This window comes from Schistocerca piceifrons, chromosome 3, assembly GCF_021461385.2.
Source record: "Schistocerca piceifrons isolate TAMUIC-IGC-003096 chromosome 3, iqSchPice1.1, whole genome shotgun sequence".
NCBI lineage: Eukaryota > Metazoa > Arthropoda > Insecta > Orthoptera > Acrididae > Schistocerca > Schistocerca piceifrons.
This window is the reverse complement of record NC_060140.1, coordinates 501033455-501056367: the sequence shown is the minus strand read 5'-3', so window position 1 is coordinate 501056367 and position 22913 is coordinate 501033455. Positions and strand designations below refer to the sequence as shown.

Sequence of the window (22913 nt, the reverse complement as noted above, 5' to 3'; positions counted from 1 at the left end):
TCTGAACAACACAGGCACTGCAATTACTTTTGTCAAATGTGAGATTTTGTCAGCTTCTGTCACTTTTTGGCTTCACAGTGTTGCAAAGGGCCAAAACTTTCTATATATATATTTTCAATGTTGATTTCCAGTTGTTGATTGAATCTCACTAACTCATTCAGTCTGAATCCCACAGTAACATTCCCCACAAGGTGCAAAAACAACACCAAACCATACTTGATCACATATTTGTAAAATGTCCCTACCAGGAAGTCGAACCTCTGGACACAGGCTATAGTGATCACTGTGGCCATGTCCTATACCTTACAAATGTTCTCCCCTTAGACTGCAACAACAAATACACAACTAAAGTAAGAAATTACAGCAATGAAAACATGAAAATCTTCAATGATTCCTTAGCAGCAGAAACATAGAACACAGTATATGAAGCAGGCAATACCAACAACAAAATGGAATCATTCCTAAACACATTTATATATCACTTCAATATTGCCTTTCCTCAAACTCAAACACAACACATCAAAAGAACCCCTTAAGAAGCCATGGATAACAACTGGTATAAAGATTTTCTGCAGAAGGAAGAGAGATCTGTTGAAGTATCTTTTAACAACCCCATTCCCACCCCATCTCAAGAAAGATATATCAAGCAATATGTCAAAATCCTTAAAAAAAAAAAGTCATAGCAGTAGCAAAGCAAATAGCAAATGACAACTATGTGGCAACATCCTCAAACAAAACCAAGGCAGTGTGGAATATCACAGGAACGTAACAAATCAACAGCCACTTAGACATGAAAACACTATTCTGATCCACAACAACACCAGAGTTACTAATCCACAAGAAATTGCAAATATGTTCAACAATTACTATGAAAATATTGTTAAAAATCTGTTACAAAGCATCAAAAAACCCACACCCAAAAGACAAGACAAAATAACAACTCCTGTAGAATCTATATTCTTCTGGGAAACTATTGCTGAAGAAATTGTATTAAGCGCAAAGTACCTCAAGAATAAATTCTTCTGGAATCAATGACATCCCAGATTTTATCATCAAACACTGCATAAACAAAATAGATCTCTCACTCTCAAATATGTACAACTCTCCATTGATGACAGGTACATTTCCAAATTGCATGAAAGTTGCTAAAGTCATCCCAATCTTTAAGAAAGGTGAAAAACTCAACGCAGAAAATTACAGACCCATATCGCTGTTACCTGTGTTTGGTAAACTTCTGGAGAGGTTAGTTCACCAAAGACGAATAAATTTTCTTGATAAGAACCAGATACTATGTGATGCCCAGCACGGTTTCAGAAAAAACAAATCCACGACATCCTCCATATATGAGTGTTTACACTCCACCCTTGATGCTCTAGACAAAAAACAAAAAGCAGTTGGGATCTTCCTAGATTTGTCCAAGGCATTTGATGTCATACACCACAAGATTCTTCTGGAGTCATATGACATAAGAGGCACCCCACTAAACTGGTTCAGCTCATACCTGACAAATAGGAAACAAAAAGTGTCAATAAAACATAACAATCAAGGACATATCGAAGCATACTACTCTGACTATTGCAATATTACGCAAGGTGTGCCCCAAGGCTCAATACTTGGACCAGTGCTCTTCCTTGTGTAGATAAACGACCTACTGTCAAACATCAATGCCAGCACCAGTACACTCTTCGTAGATGATACCAGTATCCTCATAACAAGAAAAAATCAACATGAACTCCAAGAGGCCATAAATGGAAATACAGACGAACTTGGTGATTGGTTTGAGAAAAACAAGCTCATAGTTAACACAAAGAAAACCACTTACCTAAACTTCCACCTAAGAACAAATAAAATTATGCCTGATATGAAATTACACAGTTCCCAAATATCCCCAAATACAGAAACATGATTTCTAGGCCTATGGATCCAGGAAAATCTAAAATGGCAAACACACATTAATAAAACTAATAGTAAGCTAAACAAAGTGTGCTAAGCCCTACGAAACCTTGCATATTGCACAAGCCCAGAAACTGCCTACTATGCACAATTCCACAGTGTAATGCAGTATGGTATTATATTCTGGGGAGACTCTACACATAGCCCAAACATTCTCCTCACCCAAAAGAGAGCTATAAGAATAATGAATAAGGCAATGCCGACTGACAGCTGCAAACCTCTCTTCCAAAAGTTGCTCATCTTACCTCTTGGCAGCCTGTGTATACTAGAACTATGCAAATTTGTAAAAAGTAATATTACAAAATTTAATAAAAATGTAAATGCCCATGCCTATCGTACAAGGCAGAAAATGGAACTCCATGTTAAAGAAATGCGCACCTCTGCCATTAAAAACTTTCCTTTCAACAAAGGCATTAAAATATACATCAGGTTGCTATCAGAAATAACAAACAGTAAGTCCCTGACTGTATTTAATAAAAAATTAAAATCATTCCTACTTGTTCATTGTTTCTACAGTGCAAGTGAGTTTTTGCTCCACATGGGTGGAAAGAAACACGAAACAAAGTGCAGCAAAGATTTTTGTAAAGAGTAAGACATTAATGCAAGTATGTGCAAAAATCTTGCAGCTATATCATCTGCTACTAAGCAAATTACGTGCAGAAAGAATATCCAACAAGCTACTGTTGTGTGTAAGTGTGAGAGGAATACAGCACTAAAATACAAATGTGTAACTGAGTGTGTAATTTGTGTGTTCGTAACTTCTCAGAAAATATGTATGTAAACTCATGTTTGTGTAAACTTTCGGCATATTACTTCATGCCAGCAAATTATTGTAATGTCCAACATCAAATGTATGTATGTGCATCACCATGTGCATGTCATGTACAGTATTGATTCAGAGGACAAAAAATAAATTATGATATATCTAGCCCAATCAATCTCGCATGCAGCTTCAATTTCTAACTCAATGGATTACAGTGTCTTGTCTAATGTGACAAACCCACAACCTCCATTTGCCATCATCCTATACTTTCAATACACACTGAAGTTTTCCCCAAAAAATCCCCAAAGCAATTACAATAAGCACAAGTAACAAAGATTGCTTTGGGCACTTTTTGTTTGCCACTGAAGGCTTTATTATCATGCCATCATCAATGAGACGAGTTCCAGTCATTAACTGACATTCACAACTAAACTGTGAAGCTTTTGTCGAATGCAAAAAGCTGTGCATGTCTCACACAAGTTGCCCACATGCCAGCAATGATCATAAGCATTGCAGGTGTTCAGGGAGAACTTTTGATCACTAAATGTCATGAGCAGCCACAATTCTTCCCTAATCATCATGCATAGGGACAGCCGAACCTGCCCAGGAAGGGCACCTTAGTATCTTTAACGAAGAATTGTGCTGCAATAGGATCTTGTCTGAGTGAGGAACTACGTCAGCAAGTAACAGGTATTCTGCTTCATGTTCCAGATTCTGTCAAATCTGGAGTGGTGATAAGAGAGACCAAGCAATCCATGGTAAAACACCATGTCAACATGAAGGATCATTCCCCAATTAGATAGCATTTGTATAGGGTATCACTGGCTGAAGCATACATAACTTGAAATTGGAGAACAGCAAGAGGGCACCACTGAACCTTCAGAGAGTTCTTGGCCCCCTCTAGTGCTGCTTGTGAAGGAGGAGAACCGTGCATGGCATTTCTGCATCAACTATTGAGGACTGAACCAAAAAAATAAAAAGATATCTATCCACTGTCATGCATTGATGAAAACTTGGACTGCTGGAGAGGGGAAAGTATTTCTCAACTATGGAATTGCAGAAAGGCTATTGGCAAATGGAGGTTGATGAGGCTGATTGGGGAAAGGCTGCCTTCGTAGCTCCTAGTGCTCTCTGTTTTCTCCTTAAGGAGACACTAACATTCTCTCCGGTTCTTGTATTGTATGACAAGAATGGTGAGACAGAACTTCACACCGATGCCAGCAGCTTTGGGCTAGAATCAGTTCTAATAAAAATTCAGGAAGGTGCTAAGAAGGTGGCAGCTAAACTTCCAGGTCCTCTCCAATTTCGAGATGAACTACTATACAACTGAGAAGGAGTACTTTGAAGTTGTTTGGGCAATTAACGAGTTCTGACAGTACTTATTTGGCAAATAATTCAACATTGTGAGAGATCATCATTGTCTGCACTGGTTGACTAGCCTGAAAGATATATTGAGTTGACTGATGAGGGGGGCAAGGAGACTTAAGGAGTATGATGTCACAATGGTATACAAAAAAAAGACACAAACACAAGGACGCCGACTACTTTTAAGGAATTCTTTGGTAGAGAGACCATATCACTGCTGAACAGAGGGAAGATCCAGCACTACTGAACACCACAGAAACGCCAAAAAAATGATGAATTGACCAAAAGAAGGATGAATTGACCGAAAGAAGGATTCCAGTTAATATGTGGAACATTGTATGAGAGGAATTATGATCCATCACACAGTATGGTATGTGGACACAAATACAGAATGTTTTCAAGTAAGTGGCAATGATGAGAGGTGACGAGTGATATCTATTGTTACCTGTAACTTGCCTATTCACTACAGTCACCTTTCCTGTGAAATTTTATCCCCTTAACGCTAAGCCATCTGATAATATAAAACACGAGAACAAAGGTTTACCACCTACTAGGTATCCAAGTTCTTCCAAATGTATCCTAAATCTGTGTGTGTTTCTCTGTAAAACATAAGCCATATTACAGTGACACTTTATTTAATTTCCCCTTTTTTCCCATCAAAAGCTGCAGGTGGGAGCAGGGTTTGTAACAGACCAATGCTTGTTACATTATGCAGACATTAACGTCTACATCAGGCATTTGTCTCTTCTTCAGATTGACCATATAGGACAGATGATGTGTGATCTGATGACTTTTGATTAATTCTTTTATATCTTTGGTTATTCAACAGGTTTTCCTTACAATGAGATGGTTCCCACATCTGTTTCTAGTGATGAACATGGAGTTTGTGATATATGTTATTTCTATTATGTTTGTTGGTGGTACACGGGGAAAAAATGATTTTATCTCAAGTTCCTCACTAAAAATGTAATGCCAGTTTCAGACAATGAAGTGTGCATTGCACAATGATGTTCCCTTTTCTGCAATGAATCATTATATGTCTGGCACTTAGATTACCAAACAGCATAGTTCATGTTTACTAGAACAGTTCACACAAAATAGAGGGAATGGAAATGAACTTTCATTTTCAAATGCAGACTGGCCACATTTTCTTCTGGATGTTAAACTCACAATTCAACCAAATAGTAAGCCAGTACAGAGTGTGTGTGTGTGTGTGTGTGTGTGTGTGTGTGTGTGTGTGTGTGTGTGTGTGTGTGTGTGTGAGGGGAGGGGGGGGGGGGGGGGTTTGCACCTGCTCTCTATAGTTCTGAAGAAAGATTCAGCTGAAAACTAGCAAAGCTCACAGTTGCTTTAAACATGCTTTTCTAAGACTCTGTGGCTGTACATCCAGTGAGTTGCTACCTTTATTTTTCAGTCCACCAGGATTTTCCACTACCTACATTCCCTGCATGTTACACATTTCTTGCATGCCTCAAGTTGACACTTTAAATAGGGTACTGAATTTGGGACAAACTGCTTCAACTTTGGGAGCAGAAAATCAGCTTAATAGCCCAACTGAACATCAATATGCAAAATATATCATAGATATGTGGAAGTGGCAGGACAGATGACATGAACACCACTTGACATGAGGTATGTGGCTATGTACCTTGTGAGCCAGCTGCCTGGCCAATAAAAGAATGATCACAGTGTGTCTTAAGCCACTTCAGTGTTTACACATGCTCCTATCTTACAATATCTGTGCGCCTTTCATTACGATTAGTATGTTTCACTCTTTGGACATCCTCTGTATCCAGTGCTGCAAGACTGGTGCCTGAACGTAAGATTATGGATTTATTCATAACGTCCTTGCATTACCTTATGATGAACCTATCTGTTTCCAAAGTTTGTGATGCTACATTTGTTTCATATGCTTGTTTCAAGTTTCAAGTAAAAATAAACATTTAGTGCCCTCTACAAAGCTGGCAACAAGAAACTTGTTATGTCAGACATTTATATCACTGTTTTGAGCTACGCAGTTTGCTATGATACACTCATGAAATATCATTGGACTTGCATCAGGTGAGTATTGGTTACGGGAACCACTAAAGTCATCCAACAATCACTGGAACAACTACAGCAGCAAACCCCATCAGTGTTAACCTTCCTCAAATCAACCAAAGAAAGCTCAACAATGACATCAACTCCAGCCACTGCAGAGTTTCCACTTTCCGACAAAGCCAAAGAGTGTACATAAGTTTACGGAATAAACAGTCACAATAAAGTTACGTAATTCTTCTCATACGTTAATATATTTGTGTGTAGCAAACAAAATTTGTGAGCAACATGCTTTAAAAGTTCAAAAAACATAAAGCTGCATTTCACAAAATGGAAAACGTATCCAATGGCAACAATATCAATACGTCACAATGGAATCGGGCAACTCATACAAATATCTGGGTATAGCAGTTTGTAGTGATATTAAATGGGATGATCACATAATTCAGCATAGGTAAAGGAGGTGGCTCACTTCAGTTCATTGGCAGGACACTTGGAAATGCAATCAGGCTACGGAGGAGATTGCTTACAAAACACTTGTGCAACCCATCCTAGAATATTGCTCAATTGTGTGAAACTTACACTACATAGGTCTAACAGGAGTACTGGGAGTATACAAAGGGAAACATGAATAGTCACAAGTTTGTTTGACATATGAGAGAGAGTCACAGAGTTGCTGAAAACCAAAACTTGACAGACACTTGAAGAGAGATGCCAACTATCCCATGAGAACCTAGTTACTAAGTTTCAAGAACCAGTTTTAAGTGAGGATCTAGAAATATACTGCAACACCCAAAAGATTGCTCTCATATGTACCAACAAGCCAAGACTAGCACCATTACTCACAGACACATTTTAGCTATCATTTTTCCAACACTTCATACGTTAACAGAATGGAAAGAAACCCCAATATCTGGTACTCTCTTCCATAAACTTCTCAGCAGTTTCCGAAATGCAGACGTAGATGGCATTATAATTGAATGACTGTATATTCCGTAGACACTTTTATTGTACTGATACACGAGGTTTTGAATGCCACCACATATACATTGTTTTTGTAATATAACAGTATGTACAAGGATATTCTAGTCAAATAGGCATGCCATTAAATAATGTAATACCTACTGTAAGGAAATTGAAAATTTTGCGTTAGTTGGAAACCTTGTGAAGAGTTTTAGTCATTTGTTTGATTAACATATACATAAATATAACATTTAAGGTCTTAGTGTCAACTGTGAGTCCACTCAAAAAATACTTTTGAAAAACAGTGTTCTGTGATCAGGTGTTTACTTTTGGAATGTGTACAACTGTTGGAAATATCATCTCGGATTAACAAACAATGGGACATCAGTTACACAATCTGTTCAAGTTTTTACGCATGGGTGGAAAAGTATAGAACAGGCTGTAAAAGCATAACCAATGAACACTGCTCTTGGTGTCCTATAGCAATATCAACGTTGATACTGCAAGCTTGTATTACTTCACTTATCGAAGAAGACTGGTGACTTACAGTAGAAGAAATTGCTGATAAATGGTGAGTAACTGTTGGCATAACTCATTCTCTCACTCAAAACAAATTGAACTACCACAAGACTGCACAAGTTAGGTTCCCAGAGAGCTTTCTGTTCATGAAAGAGGCAGAGATTTCGCATTTGCACTGAGCTAAAAAATCATTTCCATAGCAAAGTTGATGCATTTTTGGGTATAATTTTAACCAATGGTGGATACATCAGTTTCAGCCAGACTCCAGGTGTCAAAGCATGTAGTGGAAACACCTGCTGCTGCTGCTAGTGTTGTCGTCGTCGTCGTCGTCTTCTTCGGTCTAAAAACTGGTTTGCTGCAGCTCTCCAGGCAACTCTGTGCTGTGCAAGCCTCTTCATCTCTACTGCAACCTACATCCTTCTGAATCTGCTCACTGTGTTCATCTGTAGGTCTCCCTCTACAATTTTATACCCCCCCCCCCCCCCTGGTCCCCCCCTGCTTGCCTCCAGTACTAAATTGGTGATGATCCCCTGATGTCTCAGAATGTGTCCCACCAACCGATCCCTTCTTTTAGTCAAGTTGTGCCACAAATTTTTTTTCTCCCGATTCTATTCAGTACCTCCTTATTAGTTATGTGGTCTACCCATCTAATCTTCAACATTCTTCAGTAGCACCACATTTCAAAAGCTTCTAGTCTCTTCTTGACTAAACTGTTTATCTTCTGTGTTTCATTTCCATACATTGCTACACTCCATACAAATACTTTCAAACAAGACTTCCTGACACTTGTACTCAATGTTAACAAATTTCTCATCTTCAGAAAATATTTCCTTGCCATTATCAGTCTACATTTTATTTCCTCTCTATTTCAGCCATCATCAGTTATTTTGCTGCCCAAATAGCAAAACTCGTCTACTACTTTCAGTTTCTCATTTCCTAATTAATTCCCTCGGTATCACCTGATTTAATTCAACTATATTCCATTATCCTTGTCTTGATTTTGTTGATGTTCATCTTATATCCTCCTTTCAAGACACCATCCATTCTGTTCAACTGCTTTTACCACTCCTTTGCTGTCTCTGACTTCTGGACTTTTTGTAGAAAATTCAAAACACAACCATTGACTAGTAAGGTCATGTTAACCATTTTCTGTTGTATTTTTTGGGGGGGGGGGGGGGGGGGGGGAGGGGAGAAATGTGCTTCTAACAGCATCCACAACTCGGGCATGTTTGAGAACAGGGTCATGCCTCAACTGAAGATTGGTTGGTTGGTTGTAGAAGGGATCAAACTATGCGGTCATCAGTCCCTCCCACCTTGGATTAACTAAAACCAATAAAATCCCACATTAGGATAGGCAACCACAATGTCCATAAATGAGAAACTAAGGGAAGGAAGGAAAACGGCGGAAGAAGATGTGAGGGAAAGAAAGTGACTAATGACAGGGGTGGGAAGGAAGAAGCACAGGAGACAAGAGAGATGCTCAAGACATAACAGACCCCGTAATGAAAGGAGTGGAAAGGCAGAGGGCTGTGGTAAACCACCAAGCCCAGTTGAAGCCAGTCCAGTTGGGGCGAAGGGGGGAGCAAGAGGGCCTGTCATCCCCTCCACTCACTGATAAGGTGGAAGGTCCCACCTTAAATAAAGCAATAAAAACCCCTACCACGAATAAAACGTAAAACGAGATCCGCCACTGAGGCAATGGCAGCCAACACCAGGGATAGTGATTCTGGAGAGCTAAAAGTCCATTGTAGGGTGGCTAAGTTGGGGCAGTCCAATAAGATGTGAGCCACAGTCAACATTGATCCACAACGACAGAGAGGGGGGTCCTCATGACGGAGGAGATAACTGGGAATCAAAAACGTATGGCCGATGCGGAGCAGGCAGAGGATGACAGAGGCCTTATGAGAGGCCCAAAAGGAGGACCACCATGGAGTTGTAGAATCCTTAATTGCCATGAGCTTGTTTGGCAAAGAAAAAGTGCTCCATTCTGCATCCCAAAGGCCCAAAACCTGATGACATAATGCCGAGCGAAGGACTATTTCCGGAATGCCAATAACAAGAGATGGCCTGGTAGTAGCTAATTTAGCCAGTCGATCAGCAAGTTCATTGTCAGGAATCCCAACATGGCCTGGGGTCCAAATGAAAACCACCAAGCATCCATGTTGAGCAAAGAGAGAAAGAGAGTCCTGGATAGCGATGACCAACGGGTGGTGATGGAAGCACTGGCCAATTGCGTGCAAACCGCTCAATGAGACACTACAGATAGTGAAGGATAGTCCTGAGCAGAAGCGGATATGGTCCAGTGCGCACAAGATGGCTACCAATTCTGCAGTAAAAACACTACAGCCATCTGGCAAGGAACGAAGTTCCGTGAGTCGCGCATAGGTGTAAGCAAAACCAGTGCAGCCAACAACCATGGAGCCATCAGTACAGATCACTTCTGAACCCTGAAAAGAACTGAGGAGACAGGAAAACTGGTGGCGAAGAGCCATCAGAGGGACAGAATTCTTTGAATCGATTGAGAGGTCAAGACAGAGTTGCGGCCGAGAGACGCACCATGGAGGGGTACATGCATGAGCGGAGAGGAGAGGTGGTAAAGGCAACTGCTGGAGCTCAGAAAATAGCAACTGAATGCGGACAGCCATGGTAAACCAACATCGTGACCGCCGCTGCGGCAGGGTGATCTCCATGTCTGGATAAAGGAGACCATTATTAGGGTGCTTTGTGGTGCAGCAAATGCGGAGCGCATAAGATATCAGCTGTTGTTGGCACAAAACTGGCAGTGGTGGAATCCCCGTCTCTGCGAGAATGCTAATTACGGAGCTAGTCCGGTAGGTACCAGTTGCAAGTCGGACCACACAGTTGAGGTTGGGGTCTAGTATCTGCAGTTTCAAAGGTGATGCAGAACCATAGACAGGACTTCCATAGTCTAAACAAGACTGGACCAATGCTTGATATAATCGCAGGAGAACAGAGCGGTCTGCACCCCAGGTGGTATTGCACAGACATCTAAGAACACTGAGATGGGACCAGCACATCCTCTTCAGCTGGCGAAGGTGAGGGAGCCATGTCAACCGGGCATCAAAGACCATACCCAAGAAGCAATGGGTGTCCACCACCTCGAGGGGCTGGCCATCGAGGAACAGTTCAAGATGGGGATGGACTGTACGGCAACGGCAGAAATTCACAACACAAGTCTTGGCCACCGAAAACTGAAAGCCATGGGAGAGAGCCCATGAGTGGGCCCGACAGATTGCCCCCTGTAGACAGCGTTCTGCAGTGCCCATTATGGAGGAGGCGAGGTAGATACAAAACTCGTCAGCATACAAAAAGGGGGACACTGTCGGTCCAACAGCTGTCACCAGACCATTAATGGCTATGAGAAAGAGAGGGACGCTCAGCACGGAACCCTGGGTCAGTATACCATGGTGGTCAGCCACTGATAAGTGTTGGAGCATTTGGTTATGTATCCGATCCGGTCCAGGAGCCGTTTCAGGACAAAGGGCAAGGACATTGGCAAATCCACACTAACTGAATGGGGCATTATATGGTTCTGAGCAGCGAGGAAAAAAAAAAAAAAAAGACAAAGGCAGTCGTTCTGAACACTCTTTCAGGAGAAGGAACATGGGCGGATACTGAGCCGATGCCAATGCTTGAGTAAAGTGTTGAGCGAAATTTTCTGCAACAACATCCGGTAAGCACAACACCATGCACAGAAATTCCTGCAACCCCGGTGGGAGGATGGTGGCCAAAAATTCGCTGGAGTTTCCCCCAGACTTGTGAAGAGGGAGAGTGGGGTCCTGTGACAGCTACATATCGTTCCCAGCAAATCCGTTTCTGAAATTTGATTAGGTAACGAGCCCAGGCGTGGAGTCGTTTAAAGACCAGAAGAATAGCAGTAGAAGGGTGCTGCTTGAAGTGTTGAAGAGCACGGGGGCGGTCTTTTATGGCTGCAGCAATTTCTGGAGTCCACCAAGGGACCATCTTATGGCGGGGGGAACCTGTAGAAGAAGGGATTGCTGAAACAGCTGCTGAAAAGATAGAGGCAGTCAAGGTCTGAGTAGATTCATCAACACTGTTGTGTGGCAATACAGGGGGGATGGGAACAGAGGAGAAGGCACCCCAATCAGCCTTAGATATTGCCTACCTGGGAGGGTGACGGAGAGAGAGAGACACTGAAGGAAGGTCAAAACAATTGGGTAAGGGTCGCTGTCACATAAGTGATCGTGGACGCCCCACTGAATGGAGGAAAGAAGGTCGGGACTGCAGATGAAGAGGTCAATGGTTGAGAAAGTGCCGTGCGCCACACTAAAGTGTGTGGGAGCACCTGTGTTAAGTAAACAGAGGTCAAGCCCTGCCAGAACAGCTTCAACTGTCCTGGCAAGGACAGTAGTCTTATGACTACCCCAAAGAGGGTTGTGGGCATTAAAGCCCCCTAATAACTGGAAGGGAGAAGGGAGTTGCTGAAGAAGGGTGGTGAGGGCATGGGATGTGGGCGGCCTGTCAGGTGGGGGGTAGAGATTACAGTTTGTGATTGGAGTGGCCAGATGGATCCTGACAGCAATGGCTTCCAGAGTGGTATGGAGGGGAACCCATTTACTAACAATGTCCTTGCGGACCAAGGTGCAAACACCACCAGAAGCCCGCAAGGGGTCAATTCGGTTCTGACAGAAAGTGTGGAACCTGTGAAGGGTGGGTGAGTACGAATTGACAAAATGGGTCTCCTGGAGCACAACACAAGTGGCAGAGTGGAAGGAAAGAAAGGGCTGCAACTCTGGAAGGTGACGCAAATATCCATTACAACTCCACTGGAGGATTCTCAAACTGGAGACCAAAGTGGAAGCGAATGGACTGGAGTCGGTCACGCCACCGAGTCACTTTGCGTCACTAATAAGGATGGGGTAATATCAATATAGGTGGGGTCAGACACTGTTGGTTCATTAACTGTAGGAGGGGAAGGCTGCACCTCAGGGGGTACCAGAGGGGCCTTGCCCTTGTTCCTGCGTTTCTGCTTCTTCTCTTGGGAATGAAGAGAAGAGCAGACTTAAGTGAGGGCAGGCACAGAATTACACTGGGCAATCTTGGCACCCACCGGCTGCAGATCACACTGCCGATGTGGAGCAGTAGATTACCTTTCAGGAGGGTGCCGGGAAGAGGAGCCCGGGAGGGAGCTGCAGTACCGGCGGCCGCCGAAGGAGGGGAGCACTTCTCCGGCGGGGGAGGGGGAGCAGCACCCGAAGGGGTGGGTATGGGTACTGAGGGGGAGGGGGAGAGGGGGAGGGGAAGAGGGGGAGGCTGAAGGAATGGGGCGAATGGGGTGGGGCTGGGAAGAGGAGGGGGTAGCAGAGGGAATGGACGTAATTGAAGCAAAAGTAAAGGTCATAGACACAGGATGGAGCCGGTCATATTTTTGACGAGCCTCAGTTTAGGTGAGCCAATCTAAGGTTTTGCACTCTTGAATCCTCCTTTCTTTCACAAACACCAGGCATGTAGATGAGCGTGGTGAATGCTGTCCATTACAACTTACACACATTGGCGGGGGAGCACAGGCAGTGGTGCAGTGGGAAGACGTGTCCAAACCTTAAGCATTTAAAACATCTCATCAGTGGTGGAATATATGGTTTACATCACACTGCTACACCATTACCTTGACCGTCTCTGGGAGGACATCCCCCCTGAAGGCCAGGATAAAGGCGGCTGTAGTGATGCGATTGTTTGGAGGGCCTCGCTGCTCACAGCGGGTAAAATGAACCCATCACTGCTCGAGGTTAGCACGGAGCTCCTTGTCAGTTTGTAGAAGAAGATCTCTGTGGAAAATAATGCCCTGTACAGAGTTCAAAGATTGGTGGGGCATGACGGAGACTGGGACATCACTGAGATGGTCACAAGCACGTACGACATATTGGGCAGCACAAGATGTCTTGATGAGCAAAGCACCGGATCGCATTTTACTCATCGATTCAACTTTGCCATACTTATCTTCAATCGTCTCCACAAAAAACAAAGGCTTAGTCGTGGCAAAACTACCGCTGTACGTCCTGGTACAAACCAGGTACCGAGGGAAGGGTTTCAACCCAAGCTGGTGAGCTTGCCCCTCCTCCCAGGGGGTGGCCAGAGAGGGGAAGGCCGAACGATTAGAAGGAGTGTCACGTCTGCTACCACTCTTAGAGACGGCCATGGAATGGCCAGGATGGTGAAGCTTTTGTTACTTCATGTACAAGGCGTCTGCCCTAGTACCACCTACTCCAATCAGGGGCTCGCTCCATTTGCGCCACCCAGCCACAGCAAGAGCCGTCTAGCACAGCGGCCATTGCTGGGAGTACTGATGCCCCAAAACGATGAGGATCGACTCCTGGGCATACACGAGGCGTTAACAGCTCCAGTACTAGTAGTGTAATCCCTGTGGTTTCAGGGGGCTCAGCCAAGTGGGTACTTAACAGCCCCACCACACGGACTGGCTACCGTGCTGGTGACCTAGCAGGAGGGGGTGGGCCAGGGTGCAAAGGGAAAGGGGAGGGGAGGGGGGAAAGGAACCTGCACTATGGAAGCTAGGTAGGGAGTTCACCCCCAAATGGCTCACACTGAATGGAAAATTTTGGAAATGGAGGTCAAACCCCAAGGAGACCAAAAATGCCGTAAAGAACACGGAAACAGCAAACTAAACAAGAGCACAGACCGAAACAAAGCCAGGAGGATAGCCAGGTCAACGTAAAGAAGTCCACCAAGAGGGAAAAGAGGGGTCAGGGACAAAGGAGCAAGGATAGGGAGGGAAAGGAACAGGGATGGTAATAAAGCCTTCAAAGGAAAGGAAAACAGACTGCAATAGCTTGGGGTCCCATGCGCACCATAAATGTACCCACAAAAGGTCTGTGGGCCCCCTGGGGGGTCAACTGAAGAAAAGACGATTGGGATGGTAGGGGAAAGGTGTGGTACCTCTTAAAAATAATGCTTGGACTCATATGGCACACATCATGTTGGAAATATTAGCAAAGAGGGATGGCAGTTTCTACTTCATGCTGCTTACAGCCCTGATCTTCCCCTTCCAGATATTTATCTGTTTGGTCTGATGACAGTTTGGGTGGCATCAATGTCAATGACAATAAAGAACCAAAGAAAAAAATTACAAAAGTCATCATGACATCAATATAAATTCTTTTCTGGAGTGATAAGACAACTCATAAGAAGATGAGATATGTACTTAAGTTGGTAGGGATTAGTGGAAAAACAGACAATAATACTTTTGACTTCATTTTTTGCTGTACAGCTATTTGTATGTTTAATTATTGAACGACCCTGGTATTATAATGATATATTGTAAACATTTGTCATAATATATGGTGAGAGGATCTTAGTAAGGACCTACAGAACATTCTTACAGCAAATAAATAAAAATAATGCTTACAAATTGATTCCAAGTTTAAGTTTTCCCCTGACTCTTCTCTGCTGCCTTGGGAAAAAAGGCTCTTCCACAAAAATCTAATGATTCTGGTAACTTACTTACTAATTAATAGGTTGGTGCTTAAGTTTTACATGTTGGTATTTTGGTTGCTATGGGTTTATTTATCAACTGTCATTTTTTATTTGTGGTTCACAGTTGCTATCTGAGTTTACATATTGTCATTTGGAGATAGTAAGTGGACCTGCAGACACTAGAAAATGGAGTTCCAAGTTGAGAAATTGGAACATTTGTGACATATTTTTCTGTTTGAGTTAAATAGGAGGGTGACAGCAGTGGAGGCAGCCAGAAACATTTGTACCTTTTATGGGGATAATGTCACTGGACAGAGCACAACAAGAAAATTGTTATCTCATTTTAAGAAGCATCATTTTGACATTAGTGACTCTCTGCATTCACGAAGAGCTTTGGGATTTGATGAAGACTGTTTACACACATTAATCGACAATGATCCATCTCAGTGTACTCAAGAACCGGCAAATTTGATGGTCATTCCATCATCATGTGACATTTGCAAGCAACAGAGAAGGTTCAAAAATAGGGAGCAATTGTGCCGCGTGCTCTAAGCCAAAATCACAAAAATCAGCAGGTGGTCATATGTGCATCTCTGCTTGCTTGTCATCAACTGCTTTGTGAACAACACTGACTCTACCTATCCTGTATCATTACTGGTGACAAGAAATGGTATCTTTATGCTAACTTATGGAAAAGAAAGGAGTGGTTGAGCTCAAACAAAGCAACAACTCCTTGTACAAAGATATGCATCCATCCACAAAAGATAATGTTAAGCATCTGGTGGAACAGCAATGGTGTGATGTACTAGGAATTGCATCCCTGAGGTTTAACCATTACTGCTGACATTTATTGTCAACAACTGAGATGTCTTGCAGATGCAATCCAAGAATTTTACCAAAAAGACTGTGTGAAGTGATGCCACTTAATAATGACCGTCCGCATTCTCCTAGACTGATAAAAAACATCATACGGGAGTTGGGGTGGGAAGTCATGTCACATTCATCTTATTTACCTGATCTTGTGCCCTCATATTTTCACCTTTTCAGCTCTGTATTGAACAACTTTCAAGGGACTACATTTCCAGATGTGCTCCGAACATGCATTGACAAGTTCTCCGCCTCAAAACTACGATTTTTACAGTCGCAGAGTTAAAAAGTTACCTCAGCATTGACAGATTGTAAATAGTGAATGAGACTATATTACTGATGACTAAAGTCTCTGTTATATGTATTTGTTGTGTTTATTAAACTTATGGAAAAATGCTATGAACTTATGCACCAACCAAATTAATATACATCAGATTAACAACAATTTGATGGATGATGGTACAAAATTTGAATCTACTTTTATCTATATCTTTGATAATATGGCAAATAAGAATGATGGTGCACAATACATTCTGCACAACTCATTTATTTGGTTCCATGTTATATTAGTTGACTGAGCAATACAGAAGTGTCTGATTCTGCCCATCTGCTCTGACTCGTTACATCAGCAAGTTGGCGGACACCCCTACTCCTAGTGTATACAATATGGCAGCCATGATGTCACTAAATACACCCACAAACAAAGATATTTAAACATTCAAAATATTTCACTTCAGCAATAAAATGAAACTAATGGGGTGGAAAGTATAGGGTCTTGGGAGGGAACAAGATAAATATACAACAACAATGTCACCGTTCCGAAACAAACTATACTAAAAAATTACAAACACGAAATCCTCAAGAATAAACCGAACAAAAAGTACCAAAAAATCTGGAATTGAATATTAGACCTACATAGCACAAAGGAAAACAAAGATACCAGGCACCCCCTTCCCCTCTTCCACCCAAAAAACCAAAATAACCATTACTGAAAACATTGCCGCACACACTCATGCCTGGTTTGAGAAGCACAGACTTGGCTCAATGTCACTTCGAACATTCTGTCGATTGGCCATATTGTCACCCATAGAAGCAACCTACCAATGACTAATAAACTTTCCCGTAACATCTGTAGATAGTATCAAAAAAACTTTCAAACCATGAGCAACATGACAAACTAACAATTTCAAAACAAAAAATAAATCAGTAGTCAATAACTAATGACACTGAAATAACATACTGCAAAGGCAGCAAAAAAAAAAAACTCCCACAACAATGTGTAACACGAAGCACTAAGGTCAATAATGAACTATCATCATTCACAAACAATTTAGAAACAGGAAGATTAATAATTATCAACTGGCACTGAATGAACGCACAAAGATATTGACAAAGAGAATGTCATCAGCATGTTATGCCTTGCAGTGACATACTATTAATTTGTAACTCAATTTTTAGCTATGGAGTTCTGTTCTGGGGATCAAAATCACAAAACGAGCAATTTTCTAACTGAAGAAAAGGACTGTATGGAAACAATTAAAAGTTGTAGTTGGGTTCACTGTAATGAATTTTTTTTTTTTTTTTTTTAAAATTAGGTATTCTTACTGTACCAAGAGAACTGATCTACCAGTCTGTTGTATTCACTGGAAAAAAACATTTGTACAAAAGTCATAAATAGTTCTACACACAACCGTGGCACAAGAGCTAGTTTGGACTTACATTTGCCACGAAAGAACACACAAAAAATTTTTAAACAGTATCTTTTACAAAGAATTAGACTGTATGAAAATTTGCCTACGGAAATGAGAGAAGCAAAAATACATTTAGGCTACTTAAAAAGACAGCCGAAGTGTAGCTCTTAAATTTTGCATCTATACAGTTAAAGATTGCTTCCAGAATTCAAAGCAGGGTTAATAGCGCAAAAAAGGTGATTGCTGGTGCATAATAGACCTGCTAATGCCTCGCCATTCTTTTCAGTTTCAGTCTCTCACTCATGAGGAGATGCCAAACCACTTTTTCAGACAGACTGAGAGGAAGACATGGAAATCTAACAGAGGTGTAGCAGCATGGTTGTTATCCTAGAGACAACTGCAGGTATATGGCACTGTGTGCAGTGAAAAATGTGAAGATGCTAAATGAACAATGTGTAATTATTTTTTATATTACTAAACTAAATTGTCCTAAGACATACAAAATTAAAAGAACCGTATGTTCGGTATAACTGACCGAAGTACATAGTGCACTTGTTAAGACATGGACGTCAGTTTTAGGTGGATGGAGATTCAGCTGTGTGTGGACATCCTTATTTACGATTTCTATGGGCTTCATCTGATGACTTACTGTTGATGTGGCACAAGACATTATACACAGGAAACCAGGAAGTGAACAGGAGTCTGAAAATATTTTTTGTCTCTGTATTATTCGTTAGGAATTAAGGCTGTGGTGACAAGAATGATGCAATGCTGCAGATTATGCTGAAAGTTAAATTTTGTTGTGAGTAGGCAGAGTAACACATTCTGTCCATAACCATCAACTGTGGCGTAATAAAAATCAGTAAATCAATGAAAGGTTTACTACTGCCACTAGAAAATAGATAACGTAAATGGAAATTTTATTTACCAGTATATTCTAATGTAGCATCCAGAGGATCAATCCAGACGGAAATATCAGTTGCAGGAACATACTCATCACTCGAAGGAACTGTTTCTAAGATTTTCGAATTGTCAAGCGAAGGGATACCTGTACAGTCTTTGTTTTTCTCTTCAGAAATAACCTGTAACGCATAAAATATAAATTTAACAATTTTAAGCACCATTACAAAGACATATCTGTACAAGAATTATCCCAACAATTGTATACTGTATTTATTTCCTGCCAAGCTCAAGACTTAGTAATTCGCTCCATAAAATGCGTAGACTACGTAACATGAATCTAGTCAAACTACAGATAAAAATTTTTCATTGTTAAAAAATTCGGCGAGTTAATTATACCGTTGGTAACTGAGTCATTGCTTTTCCTGGCCCTTCTTTCGTAAAAAGACTCATTTACCTTTATTGTCGGATATTCTTCTTTTAAACCATAATACATTACACAGTGGGAATTATAATCTGCTTTCGTAACAACATTTTTTGCGCCTTCTTTGGTTTTTCCTTTGCTTGTTTCTCCAATGTCAGTGTCCTTCCTGATTTCAGCAACTTTTCTACCTCCTCCTTCTGCCAGCAATATACAATCACTAAGGAGTTTTCGAAGACTAATGTTGTTTTGCGACACTGTAGGTTCTTTTTTACTGCTGTCATAAGACCTCAGAAGATTCGTGTTTAATGATACGAAGAATAAAATCGACAAGGCCACAATAATAAATACTCCTAATGGATTGAGCCTTACAGTCCCACCAAACATTGTTATGTAGTATCTCTTAAAAAATATTAAACGAAATCAGTTTTGAAATGTTCATTTCAAATTTTAAAAACATTTTATTAGTTTGAATGGAAAACTCAATGGCGGTACACTTGACAAATTACTTCGCTGGATGAAACCATTTACTACTAGAAGTCTAACGTTACGTTTCACAGTAATTCTGATCACACATTACAGTACACGCATACACGTCAACTTACTTAACGCGGCGTGATAGGCAATTCTTCTGTCACAGATCTCAGCTGACCGGAAGGAGAAGCATGGCGTCGATGTCACCGTCGGAGGTACTGTTGTGATTTACAATTAAAGTAGCGCGTACTCGATGTTCCGATATACGAAGTATTGTACTTGGTAACATTGGGTATTGCATTTTACTATAATTCTTGTTGTTTTCCCGAATGTTAGTATGTATTGCGAATGTCGTAAAAGCGAATGTTTGATGCATATGGGAAAACAAGTGAAGTTAAGGTTAATATTATTGGAATGTTTTCATGCCAAAATCCTCGCAGATATCAAGTTTGTGTCCCTTGGTGAAGTTGTGGAATAATTGATGATCTCCCAGTTAATCGGTGCTTGGCTTCGAAGCGTATTTCTCAAAATGTTTGGCGAAATGCCCGAAGTTCTAATTGCGTCCAGGTGTTGCTCTGTTTCGCACTGTGTAAGAACTGATTTGTTTGTGATGCAACACATTATATTGTAATAGGCAAACTTTGCAAACAATATGAGTCATAATAGGTTTGTTAGTAAATACGTTATGGATGAATAATTACACCAAACGAATATGAGTGCTGTAGTGACATTATTTGATTCCTCAGATTCAGGTTCGTTATTAGTCATTTGTCACAAGTATGTCCAATAGACTTTGTCAGAATGCTTTACTTTTTGATTCTTTTTAATAGGAAAATTTACATAATGTTTGTTGCGTAGTCATGATTGTGTTGGGTATTTGTAGCAGTTTTGCTAACGAATAAAATGGGTTTGGCGAAAAGAGGCGTTGCGGCTTTTTCCTTAACAATTTACGTCACACAGGTACCGTCGGCGTATTAGATAATTTGTTATACTGTTTTTTTCTCATATAAACATGGCTGCTTTTTTCCCTTAGTGTGTGAGAAGGGTGGAAGCGTACAGGTTCTAATATAGCCCTAATAGTCTTGTCTTTGGATTGTTAAAATTGTATTATGTAGTTCTAAAATATGTAACTCACACTCAAAAATATATGAATTATTTCCATTAATATCTTGTATTTAATGAATAAAAGATTTGTAGAATGTCTACCATTGCCATTACTCAGACTACCTTCTTGTCAATTACAAAAATATCATTTTCTTGCTTTGCACCCACTGTATTAAACCATGTATTTGAACACACTGAAAAAATTATATGTTTTTATATACTCATAAAGTGATAACATTTCTTCAACATATGTATTATTCTTGACAAGTAACTGTTATGATCTTTTACAAAACCCAAAGAAATTCTGGTCGTATGTAAAGACTGTTAGTGGCACAAAAGTTAGTGTGTAGTCCCTAGCGAATGAGACAAGAACTGGAATTGAGGGTAGCAAAATAAAAACTGAAATGCTTAAGTCCATTTTCAAATATTCTTTTACAAAGGAAAAACCTGGAGAATTGCCCCAATTTAATCCTCATAGTACTGAAAAGATGGACGAAATAGTGTCAGTGGTATTGAGAAAAAGCTGAAATCATTGAAACTGAACAAAGCTCCAGGGCCCAATGGAATCTCTATAAGATTGTATACTGAATTTGCTGCTGAGTTAGCTTTTCATCTAACAATAATCTATTGTAGATACCTTGAAGGAAAAAAAGCTGCACACTTCTTGGAAAAAAAGCACAAGTCATAGGCCTAATTATATCTATCCAATTAAATTAGTTTGTCAAAAATTGATTGCTTTCTTTGTTATAGATATGAAGGTGAGCTCTTCCTTTGATGACCCAATGTCTTCACAAACTTCTCTGGCTCTACTGTGTTCTTCACCAACTCTCCTTCCTCACACAGTGCATAGGTTACGTCATTAATGGTTCAGCAGTTGTCATTTCAGCACCAGGGCACATTGCACACTCCTGCAACCAACACTTATCTTGCGGCTCTTGACATGTACATAAAAGAATCAGATGCATCTCTGTTGTGTACTTCTTTCTTGTGACACTGCTGATGGTGAAACAAACAAGTTTGAAATTAATGCAGTAAATATGTGTGCATACTTCCTTCACTGAGCTAAGAATGGTGGTGTATTACTGTAAAGATTCTGCATCGAACAAATATTTTGTCTCCAATGCCTCACCCCACCCAAATGATGCAGATCCACCTTTTATCTTCTTCCTAAGATCGACAAACTCAATCATCCTGGTCGTCCTATAGTTGCTGGCTTCAAAGCACCCCCCAAACATTTGTCTGCCTTAGTTGATCAGCAGCTGCAACCCATAGTACGAAGACTTCCCTCCTATATCAGAGATACCAACCGTTTCCTAGGTCGTCTGAAATTCGTGGCTGTCCTACTCCCTCCACACACCTTGCTTTTCACCAGTGATGCCACCTCCCTCTATACCAACATCCCTATGTACATGATCTGTCTGCTGTTGAAAATTTCCTCAGTCAGTGGCCACCGTATTCCAAACCCATGAAGTCCTTCGTACTCATCTTAATCAACTTTTTATATTGACCAACTACTACTTCACCTTTGAGGGGCAGACTTACAAACAGATCAGGGATACGGCCATGGGAACCAGGATGGCCCCTTCCTATGCTGACCTTTTCCTGGGTCGCTTGAAAAGGGACTTTCATTGGATACATAAGTCTACAGGCCCTGGTTTGGTATAATACAATTGATGACATCTTTACCATATGGACTCACGGTGTGACTGACCTGTTAAAATTCCTGGAATCTCTGAATACCTTCTCCCATTCAAATTTCATGTGGTCATATTCCGAATCCCATGCCACTTTCCTTGCTGTTGATCTCGTCGTCACCAGGTGCCAGCTACGCACTTTTGTTCACATTAAACCTACTAACAAACAGTACTTACATTTCGAAGTTCCATCCTTTCCATGTCAGACATTCCCTCCCATACAGCCTTGACATTCGAGGCAAACATATTTGTTCGGATGCAGATACTGTACAACGATACACCACCATTCTCACCTCACCTTCGCCTTCATTGGACATAATTACCCCCAGCCTTGTTCCAACCATCACAAAAAAAAAACACCTTTGGAGCACACAACTCATCTCCCTCCTCTACCCTATGGCTCCTGCCCCTGTGACTGTACCCACTGCAAGACTTGCCCAATGCACCCTCCTACCACCACCTATACCAGCCCTGAAAGTGACAGCTACCTGCAAAACGACTCATATACCAGCTGTTATGTAAACACTGTTCAGTCTTTTACATTGGCATGACTACAATCACATTATTAATTAGGATGAATGGTCATAGGCAGAGGGTGTATACTGGCAATACACAATATCCTGTTGCAGAGCATGCTCTACAACATGGTAATTGTGATCTTGGTGGCTGTTTCACCACATGTGCCACCTGTA

The 22913-nt window shown here is 41.2% G+C and overlaps 2 protein-coding genes across 7 annotated transcripts in view; one reads left to right on the top strand and one right to left on the bottom strand.

Annotated features, from left to right (window-relative positions):
* The window catches only part of LOC124787723 (inositol monophosphatase 3), a 37164-nt gene extending 17611 nt beyond the window's left edge, over positions 1-19553 (bottom strand). The window contains exons 1-2 of the mRNA XM_047254568.1: positions 18986-19553; positions 18557-18710 (exon numbers count right to left, since the gene is read on the bottom strand). Of these exons, the coding sequence (XP_047110524.1) occupies positions 18557-18710; positions 18986-19336 (505 nt within the window). The 5' untranslated portion in view covers positions 19337-19553. The remainder of the gene's footprint in view (positions 1-18556; positions 18711-18985) is intronic.
* LOC124787724 (ubiquitin-conjugating enzyme E2 W) overlaps positions 19529-22913 on the top strand; it is a 143004-nt gene continuing 139619 nt past the window's right edge. Inside the window, exon 1 of one of the 6 annotated variants that reach the window (XM_047254571.1) lies at positions 19529-19638. In XM_047254571.1, coding sequence (XP_047110527.1) covers positions 19615-19638 — 24 coding nt within the window. In that variant the 5' untranslated portion in view covers positions 19529-19614. Of the gene's footprint in view, positions 19639-19660; positions 19716-19814; positions 20013-22913 lie in introns of those variants that run through there. The other 5 variants (XM_047254573.1, XM_047254572.1, XM_047254574.1 and 2 more) reach the window with 5 other exon arrangements.